The 9,834-nt window shown below is 49.9% G+C and overlaps 3 protein-coding genes across 4 annotated transcripts; 2 read left to right on the top strand and 1 right to left on the bottom strand.

Moving 5' to 3' along the window:
• The first annotated feature begins 3 nt into the window (after positions 1-3).
• Positions 4-5,990, top strand: UFD1 (ubiquitin recognition factor in ER associated degradation 1). 2 transcript variants are annotated; one of them, XM_048964568.1, is made up of 12 exons: positions 4-131; positions 238-370; positions 711-743; positions 1,579-1,700; positions 2,034-2,164; positions 2,568-2,640; positions 3,327-3,395; positions 3,946-4,011; positions 4,311-4,358; positions 4,708-4,796; positions 4,875-4,956; positions 5,358-5,990. In XM_048964568.1, the coding sequence occupies exons 1-12, from the start codon at positions 129-131 to the stop codon at positions 5,430-5,432; spliced, it is 924 nt and encodes a 307-aa protein (XP_048820525.1). In that variant the 5' UTR covers positions 4-128; the 3' UTR covers positions 5,433-5,990. The 2 variants fall into 2 exon arrangements, with proteins under 2 accessions (XP_048820525.1, XP_048820526.1); XM_048964569.1 differs by lacking the exon at positions 4-131 and having other exon boundaries at positions 247-344.
• A 99-nt stretch (positions 5,991-6,089) lies between these two features.
• On the top strand, positions 6,090-7,326 carry C17H22orf39 (chromosome 17 C22orf39 homolog). The gene is made up of 3 exons (XM_048964576.1): positions 6,090-6,260; positions 6,340-6,507; positions 6,622-7,326. Exons 1-3 carry the CDS (start codon positions 6,237-6,239, stop codon positions 6,745-6,747), a joined length of 318 nt encoding a protein of 105 aa, XP_048820533.1. The 5' UTR covers positions 6,090-6,236; the 3' UTR covers positions 6,748-7,326.
• Positions 7,327-7,439: 113 nt separating this feature from the next.
• On the bottom strand, positions 7,440-9,734 carry MRPL40 (mitochondrial ribosomal protein L40). The gene is made up of 4 exons (XM_048964575.1): positions 9,644-9,734; positions 9,312-9,395; positions 8,279-8,434; positions 7,440-7,942 (listed from the first exon to the last, which is right to left on the bottom strand). Exons 1-4 carry the CDS (start codon positions 9,667-9,669, stop codon positions 7,633-7,635), a joined length of 576 nt encoding a protein of 191 aa, XP_048820532.1. The 5' UTR covers positions 9,670-9,734; the 3' UTR covers positions 7,440-7,632.
• Between the last annotated feature and the right edge of the window lie 100 nt (positions 9,735-9,834).

The raw sequence follows: 9,834 nt of genomic DNA on the forward strand, positions 1-9,834 counted from the left end.
AGGGGCGGTACCGGGGGCGGTGGAGCGGCGTCCTGCGGCGTAGCGGCCGCGCCCACCCTCAGCAGCAGCACCAGCAGCAGCAGCGGCGGCGGCGACAGCGACGCCGCACCCCACACCGCCCCGCCGCCATGGTGAGGCCCGGGGGACGGCGGGGGGAGCGCCGCAGGGGCGGCGGAGCTCGGGATCGTGACGCCGCCCGGGCCGCGGCGCCGCTGATGCGGCTGTTTTCTCCCGCAGTTCTCCTTCAACATGTTCGACCATCCCATCCCCCGCGTCTTCCAGAACCGCTTCTCCACGCAGTACCGCTGCTTCTCGGTATCCATGCTGGCCGGGCCTAATGACAGGTCAGATGTGGAGAAAGGCGGGAAGAGTATGTACCTGTTTTCTTTGACTCGTAGCCCGTCCAGGTTGGGCGGGCCGGGCGCTGGGCCGTGGTCACAGCCGGGGTGCGCGGAGCTGCTGGGAAAAGAGCCGTCCGTGCTGCGGGACGAGGGCGGGGAGCGCGAGCCGGGCCGGGCCGTGAGCCGCCGCGTTCGGGCACGGCCGTGACAGCACGGCGACCCGTGAGTGATCCCGCGTGATTTCTTGCTCAGAAATGAATCTGTGCGAGTTTTCAGAACAAATGTAAGCGTGGTGATGATGAAATTGTGTTACGTTTTGTTTGTACGGTCATAATTTTCCTGATCTTGCTTTCTTTTTCATATCTGCAGTAATTATGCCACCGTCTGCTTTGGATCAACTCAGTAAGTGAATGTTTGGTTCTGGACTAGCAGCTTTATGAAAGGAAAAGAGCAGAAATATGTGAGCACATGCGTTACCAAATAGCACGGCAGTTTGGATGTCTGTTTAGTCCTGATCAAATAAAGAGCGTGAGATAAGTTCGTTAGAAGGAGTAGCTTTGAGGTGTTGTGCAGGTGAGAAGCCGGGCTGGCAGTGGGCTGCCTGGGGCTGCGTACAAACACACAGCTGAGGGGTGGGCTGCTCGAGATGTGAGCCGGCATTTATGGACTGCTGGTAACTCTGTTAGAATGGTCAGCCAACGATTTCTTATCTCCGCCTGTTGCTTCTGGGTGCTGTTGTCTGAAGAAATTCTGTCTTCAAAAAGAAAATGTGAAAATGAACGTTGAAAGAGCTGAGGCTTTTATTGGTCTACTTAATTCAGGCCTTTTTTTCACCCTCTGAATTGTAGTCTTCACTTATTCTCAAAGAAATTATTATGTCAGGATTTATCTTTAGGCAAGAGGTGATGATTAGGTAGGAGCTATCTGATAATAGCAGAAGGTTGTAACAGTAATAAATTCCTGTACTAAAATAATACCCAGTGCCCTCTTATCTCTGAGCTCAGGGTGATGTGACTGCTAATCCCAGATCTGGATGTAAACTGAGGCATTTAAGCTCAAGGTGCAATGGCAATACAGTACTCATGTATCTCCGTTCTCTCCTGATTTGTAGTTTTGAGAAGCTGAAATAATGCTGTGAGGGAAATCCTCTCCTATACCACGGCTGAAGCTTTTGCAAATATTCAATCTGTGAAAGCTTCAGAACTGTGCTGTATTTTTATTTCTCCTCTCTCTCCAGGCCGACTTAATATTACTTATCCAATGCTGTTTAAGCTGACCAATAAAAATTCGGACCGAATGACGCACTGTGGAGTGCTCGAATTTGTGGCTGACGAGGGCATATGTTACCTACCACACTGGGTGAGTTGTCTTACGCTGAGCTGTCAGAACCTGAAGAGCAGGATTAAGGAGCTGCCTGGGTAATATAAAAGAGATACAGTGTTTCCTGAAATTGCCTGTCCTTGCTGGTCATGATCCTAAAGCAGCTTTCAGTCACAGCTCAGGTTTCTCTCAGTATGAGTTTAACCAAAACAAAGCAGGATGTTACTTAGGATGCACCTGTTTTCTTCCTGAAATTAAAACGCAGCAATCTGGTGCATTTCAGGGAAGATGGCAGCTGTGGCAAACTGAAGAGAAATGAAAACGTTGGCTGTGTTAACATAGTGGTTTGTATCTTTGTTTTCGTTCTCACAGATGATGCAGAACTTGCTGCTGGAAGAGGGAGGCCTGGTACAAGTGGAGAGTGTTAATCTTCAAGTTGCCACTTACTCAAAATTTCAGCCACAGAGTCCAGATTTTCTCGACATCACCAATCCCAAAGCTGTGTATCCTTTCATTGATGGAGCAGGGAAGAAAAGTTTACTCCTAAGTTGTAATGATGCAGAGCTATCTTTTTGGGCACAGCTCATGCTTTTCTGGTAGTAGGTAGCACTGCTGCCATTTCTGAAAAACAAACAAGAAAAAAGAGCTTACGTTGCAGAATGTTGACACAAAGTGTATCCTGAGGTACAAATAAGCATGAGCCTTGGCTGAAAGTCCCCAGAGTTTAAAAGTGTCCTACAGAAGAACATCTACAGAAGGATTTGTATACTTTAATGTTCGTTAGAAGGCAGTCTTCATTACTGATGACTTTTAAAACGTTTGAGAGAACAAAGATCAGTTTCACAGCATAGTAACTGTAAAGCTTTGACGTTTCACTGGAAAAATAAATCTTAACATACTCCAAAGATTAGAAAATGCATTGAGAAACTTTGCCTGTCTAACTACTGGAGATGTTATTGCCATCAACTACAATGAAAAGGTACAGTATGCAGCACCATCCAACGTGGGTTTCATTTATATACCATCAATCTGATGAAACAAATTCAGTTCCATGTAAAGTACTCCATAGCTCAGTATTGAGGCCGCATAAATACTTTGACTACATCTTGTGATAGATATGTATGTATATTTTAGATGTGTTAGTAGGTGAAGCTTTTGGCAGCACACACATTGATTATTTAGGATTGTAGACTAAGCACAATTCTTGATGGCTAAATAATCAGCATAGAGCTGTACAATATTGGCAAATAATCACGGATGGTAGATTTTGCAGTCAGTTTGCTGTTGGAGAAAGAAAGAGGTCAGTTCAGTCATCTTTTTACCCACGAGTTGGGGTAAGAGTACTGTTGATGTTCTTACAAATCACGAGGGAAAAATTATTCTGAATACAGAAGTTAATTTCAGAAGTGCAGATGAAGGTACAGTAAAAGTGCAGCACGATAGAGTCTAGGTAGGTTCTCTATTGCATATATGTAGCATCTTCAATAAATGACTTTGTTGTCGTGTGTTCTATAGACTCTGAATTATCCAGTTCTTTGCCTACAGAGCATTTCAGTTTGTTTGAAGGTTCCTGAAGGGAAGGAGTTAGCTATGGTTTTCTTACACGTAGGATAAAATGCATCCATTGTAAGATGTGCAATCTGAAAATATTCAAAACTGTTTCAGATCTATGAGCTTCGGGTAATGGAGACCAAGCCAGATAAAGCAGTGTCCATCATAGAATGTGATATGAACGTAAGTTACAGCTACTGTGGGAAGTCTGGTCTTACTGTGCCTCTGCAAAAGGAGAGGGCATCTCATGAGCTGGTGGCACTGGGCACCAGGAGAGGTAGCGTCAGACGGGATAGGGAAGGTGACTCATTGAAGAGCACCTTGTACCTCTGTAACCACACCTCTGCTCGTGTGCTGCACTGATGTGCCATCAAGTCACTTTGGTGCCTGGAATGTTATATTTAGATTCAACATGTCTTGTAATCTGAAGAGTCTTATTTAACAACCTTGTCTTGATTAAATCTCCAACGGCACTGAGTTCTGTTTTACTGATCTGTTTCAATTACATGCTAAGATTCATCCCTGGGGAGGCTTGGTCTTTTTGTTCTGAATTTTATTTGTTAAGTATATGTGTGTGTGTATATAAATATATTTAATATTAAAGCCTCAGTTTTTCCTTGTGATTTCTAGATTAAGGTTGGAACAGTGGTTTCTGGAGTTCTGAGGAATAGTAGTATAAAGCTTACGATTAAAAGAGAAATGCTTGTTGTGCTTCTTTTCCCTCTGTCAATAGGTGGATTTTGATGCTCCTTTGGGGTACAAAGAACCAGAAAGAAGTGCTCAACATGAAGAGACCACAGTAAGTTAAGCTTCTGTTTTGCAAAATGCGTTCCCTAGTAATCTGCCTCCGTTGTGAGGGAGCAGTGTGTACCTATATATATATGTATATATTTCTTTTTCCCAAAACAATTTAAGTCTAAAACTTACTGACCTGTTGCTTTTGCTTGAGTTACTTAGGAGTGGTTCTTCAATAGCTGTTAGCTTTTGGAAATGGATTTTTCTAAGGCTTTGTTTGGTCAGAAGTTTATGGAGCAGTTTACATTTATTTTGCTTATCACAACATGAACACTGTGAAGTAACTTATTTTTTGTCTGCCAGGATGTTGAAGCAGACCACAGTGGTTATGTGAGCGACGTAGGATTCCGGGTAAGTCCTCTCTTTCTGCTCTTTTCTGAATGTTGTGAAACGGTGAGAGAGGGTTGGGGTGTGGCTGTCATTAACCAGCAGCTGTCTGCAGGTGTTTTGTGGTGTTTACAACCAGTGACAGTATGACTTGTCCTTAATGTGCCAGTCTAAAAACAGCTGAAACATACCCCTATAACCAGGGTTTATCAGCTTACTACATGTGCAAAAAAACCCATTCTGAATCAAACTAAAGATTACAGAAGGCTTTTTGGTGGTGCTTTTTTATTTGTTTGTTTCTAGCAGAACGTAATATCCCTGTGCTCTCAAATACAAGGTACTATTAAATTCAAGCTCACGTTTGTATACACAGGCATTCTCTGGCTCTGGAAACAGGTTGGATGGCAAGAAGAAAGGTGTTGAGCCCAGCCCGTCACCAATTAAACCAGGAGACATTCGAAGGTATGTGTTCTGTCAGTTGTCAGCAAGTGAACTGATAGAGAGCAGTGTTTCTTTAATGTATTTATGCCTCTTTTCCAGAGGAATACCCAACTATGACTTCAAGATTGGCAGAATCACGTTCATTAGAAACTCACGTCCACTGGTTAAGAAAGTGGAAGAGGTCAGTAAAGTTGTGAGCTGCCATTTGTGCACAGAACTAGAAGGTTCAAACTGTTTTCCGTGTTTGTTTCCTCCCTCCATACTCAATTTCTCCCAGAACACTTATGTTATGAAGATGTATTAGTGAGTTTGCTTTAGATTAAGTCAGCCTCTGTCCTTGCTTGCTAATGTGAGATTGCACTTATGTAAGTTGAATAAGCTAGTGAACACTTCATGCGGATTGTGCATCGTGGAAATGCTAGTGTTTTATTTTTGGAAAGAAAGCAGTAATTATGTAGATTAAGGATGTGAAAGATGGACGGTCTTTTGCCACTCTGATGGAGTATTTTTTATAATAATCGCTCAGCTTTGATCGTTCAAGCAGTGAGCAGAGAGGTGATGCCCTTTTTTCTCTGCATCCAGGATGAAGCTGGAAGCCGGTTCATTGCCTTCTCAGGGGAGGGCCAGTCCCTGCGCAAGAAGGGAAGGAAGCCCTGAGGTGTGGGACCTCCTTCTGCCAGGAGGAAAATAAAATAAGAATTGCAGCATATTGGATGTTAGTTATTGCAGTTGCAATACAAGAACGCTGTGCTGTCAGGCGGTGTTGATTTTCACTTGAAAATTAAGTTCTACGAATTCTTTGAGTTCTAGGGATTTTTTCCTATGCGTTGCAAAGGGGATAAGTGTGTCCTGGAGAAGTCTGAGAAGCAAAAGCAGCTCTTAGCAAACAGTCTGCCCTCTTCTCTCCTGGTGTCGGCGCTCTGCTGTTGCTCTGTGCTTGGTACTTTCCCCTCCATGTAGGCACCGTGCAGGTGAGCTTTGTGCTGTGGTGATCCTAGCTCCAGGTGCTGGGATGTGATGAAGCCCAAGGAACTCAGTTTCTAATGCTCTTCATAATTAGTAACATGCCTCATAATAACTAGAGAACCTCTTGTAGCAGTCTGGGGGGAGAAAGCTGCCTCACCTCAGGCACGGGAGGTGGGATCTCAGTAATAAAGCTGTGCTCCTTCCTTAGTCGTGGCTTAAAACCTGGAGTAAAGGTTCCTAAATAACGTTTGTGCTGTGCCGGAGTGCTGCTTTATGGGGGGAAAAAGAGGGGAGAGGGGCGACGGGCCTGCTGAGGGGGCGGGGCCGCGGCGGGGTCACGTGCTTAGCATGCAGCCCGGGGCGGCCATTATCCGAAGGGCGCGGCGACAGCCGTTTTGTGCCGCCCCGTGCCATTGGCCGGGCACGCGGGACGCTCCTGTAAGCGCGGCGGCGATTGGCGGCTGAGCCCCGAGAGGGACGCGCAGCGGGGACGGCATGGCCGGCGCTGAGAGCTGGCGGGTGAGCGGGGGGCGGCGGGTGCGGGCGGCTCCCCTCGGCCTCGCGGCTCCTTTCCCCTCAGCGCCCGCTCTGTCCGCAGCCTCCGCGGCCGTGCGAGGACTATTGGTGGGAGTGGAAGCACTGTCGAGGGCTGCGGCACGCCTTCCACCACTACTACGCGCACGGAGAGCTGCCCGCCTGCGACCGCTGGCGAGACGACTACGCCGCCTGCCGCGCCTGGGAGAAGGAGCGCGCCACCGCCGCGCGGGTATCGCTGGGTCTGGGGGCGGGGTGGAGAAGAGAGGAGAGGGGGCGGGAAGGGAGGGGCTGGGCTGGGCTGCCTGCGGTGCCGGGGTCGGCACAGCGACCGCGTGTGTTTCAGGAGGCGCTGTGCGAGAGCGAACGAGCGCGCGTCCTGGAGCGGAAGAAGCACGGCGCGGTGTGGGCGCTGCGGAGCAGCCCGCCGCCCGACTGGCACCGCCCGCTGCAGCACGGCGCGGCCAAGTAGCGGCGCTGCCCGCGGGGCTCTGCCGTCACTGCCGCAGCTCCGCCCCGCGCCGCTGCCCGCCCGCACTACAGTTCCGGTCAGAAAACTTACTAATAAACACCCGCTGTGGTACGGAGTCAGGCGCTGAGTTTGATTCGGGTCCCGTGCGGTCGCTCGGCTCTCATTGCAGCAGCTCCGCAGCCGGCACGGCACGGCACAGCGCACCGCCAGGTGGGGACGTGGAACCGAGCTGGGGCCGCATCCCGCCGGCACGGTGCCGGCACACTGCGTTCGGAAAGCATTGCCTGGTTCGGCCCTGCCGTGTGTGAGAGCTCCTCGGCGCCGGGATGGCGCTGCGGGAGAGCATTTCTTGAACAGCTGCGTGCCTTCCTTCTATTTACTGTGAAAATAAAGGCTTCAATGACCGGAGTGAGATCTGCTTTGGCTTAGGGCAAACGTTATCCGAGGCTTACTCAGTTCTTTACCAGGTAATAAAGAAGCTATTTTTCCCTTTGTCAAGGGAAAAACTTTCCATCAGTTTTTCCTCTGTTATATTAAAAACCACTGAAATCTGAAGCAAAGAAAGGCAGTGATCAGTCAGCTACTGCCTCCCTGCTGGTGCAGTCTCGTGGTGACTGCCACATTCCTCCCTTGCATTTTAAGAGCCTTTATATCTGTGGTTTGTGCAGAGCAAAACACTCCTCAGGAGCACGTGGAGAGATGAGGCACAGCTCTGCTCGATGTTTTATTACATAGCTTGGCAGTTTTAAAAAAATCAAATACACTTAGAGAATTTTGTTTTTACAGTCATACACCTACTGTGTTTGAGCATGCCAAAGGAACCAGTAGCTCTCACTCCATTCTTCAGTCAGCTGAGCACTTATGCCAGGTGAACAACGAACCCCATCACTGCGTGTACACCTTGGTGATATCGATGCACTTTCCTTCAGGAGGATCATAACCAGGAAGTGCTGGGGTATAATCAGGCCCATCTCTCTCAAAGGGGAACAGCTCCTCGTCCCGTCTGATGGCTGCCTGGTAGAGCTCCTCAGATTCCAGGCGCAGTTCTTTTAGTGCCTCTTGCTGAGCTTCTACAAGGCTCCGAATTGCTTCCTTCTCTGCCTTGTCTTGTTGCTGCTTATACAGAGACCACTTTTTCATAAGTAAAACTCTTCTTTCGGTTTCCTCAAATGAGAGAGGAGGAAGGCTTCGCACCCTGATGGGGAGGAGTGTGACACTAATAGGGAAAGTGCCCACACCTCAAAAAGCAACACAAGAACCACCACCACCACTCACCATACATCTGAAAAAACTCAGAATATATTTCTCTCACACTGTGCCTGTCTTGGAGGCTTTCCACAGGCATTCCAGCAGCACATTCACATGACTATGTTTCAGTTTTTTAGCAGAAACAAATGACATTTACTTTCCACGTTTTTGTCAGCAGCACCTCACACAAAGGCTGGCACTGCACTGCAGTGTGGTGGAGAAAGAAATAGAGGTGTGTTTGCACCACGAATGCAAGCTCAAGGTGACAGGCAGTCTTACTTACCTGTTGCTATCTGAAAACTTCAGTGGGGTTTCAAAATCCTCAATGGGAATCAGTTCTGGAGCAGCTTTTTCCAACTTTTTAATCTTCTTTTTCACACGATCCTTCTGTGCTTGCTCTCTCTTTGGATCCACTTTCTTTTTTTTCTTTGGTTGTGCTCTAGCAAGATAATTACATGAATAAAAGAAGATATCACTCTCACTGAATCCAATCTAACATCCCTTAATGTTCCTAAGAACTGTTATTTCCTTTACACAAGTAAATCAAAGTAGTTTCTGTGAGACAGCAGCAGGTGCTGTGAGATTTTCTGTACAGAGCCATACCTGCCTGAGAAGCCCAACCGTGAGACCCGTGCTACAGTGCAGCATTTCTTTTTCTTTTCCGACTTGAGGAAGTCCCACTGAGACTGAACCAGGATTGGCTCCTGCTCACTCAGCACACAGCAGAGGGGTAACGTGTTTAGCTACAAGCATTCCTGTCACCTCGCATTAAGGAGGTCAGAGAGGGTGGTTTTACACATCCTTTTAACACTTCCACATTTGGAAGCAAATTCAGGGAGTGAATATTTCTCTGCTGTTGTGCTTACCACACCTACTACTATAAGCAAGACAGCGTGTGCCACGCTCCACAAAGACCAAAATCCAACCCTCGCAGAGGGCCCACAGGTTACCGGCAGGGGGGCTGGAGCTTCTTGATCCTTGCGGTCCATTCCAACCCCAGCCTTTCTACGATTCTATGATTCTCCTTCCTACCGTGCAGATGGGAACTCCGCGCGTCCATGGAGCACCCAGCCACTTACTCCGTGCTGCCGCACAAACTCATACCGAAGCAAAGGCACCCCAGTTCCCACAACAGGCACAAAGCACCGCAGGCCCACACGTGCACAAAGAACCTTCCCGACGCGAAGCGGCCTCTCCGAGGGCAGCTGCTAGCTGGCAGGCTGCTTTAAGCCGAATGACATCAAAACAAACCGGAGACACCGAGACGCGACGTTCGGCGACGGGTCCGCAAGGCACCAGCAGGGCGCCGCGCTCACCTCACGGGCAGCAACGCCGTCCCGGCCAGCACGGCCGTGTCCCAGTGGCTGCCGCGGCACGGGGCCGGGCGGGGCAGCCGGGAGCTACGGAAGAAAAGGCACAGCGTGAGGGAGGCCGGGCGGCCGCGGGAGCCATCGGTGCCGAGCCGCGGTGACGGATCACGGCGGGGGTTGGGGAGCGCGACCGAGGAGTTCACACAGCCGCTCTTCCACCGCGGCCCGTTCGGAGGAACGAAGCCGAAACGGGGACGAGACCCCCACCCCGCGCCGCTCAGCGGGAAGGGCCGCGCCCGGAGCCTCACCCCGCCGCCCCGCGCCGCTCCGCGTCCTACCTGAGCCCCCGCGCGGCCGCCAGCATGGCTGCGTGCGGCTGCCGGGCCGCGCTCGCACAGCTCCGCTCCGGGCCGGGAACGCCCCGCCCCGCCCCGCGCGCAGGCCGCGCCTCCGCAGCCCCGAGCGCCTCCCGGGGCCGCCCCGCCGCGCTCACCCGGCGCGCCCCGCGGCCGCCGCCGGTACCTCCTGG

Source organism: Lagopus muta, chromosome 17, assembly GCF_023343835.1.
Source record: "Lagopus muta isolate bLagMut1 chromosome 17, bLagMut1 primary, whole genome shotgun sequence".
Lineage (NCBI taxonomy): Eukaryota > Metazoa > Chordata > Aves > Galliformes > Phasianidae > Lagopus > Lagopus muta.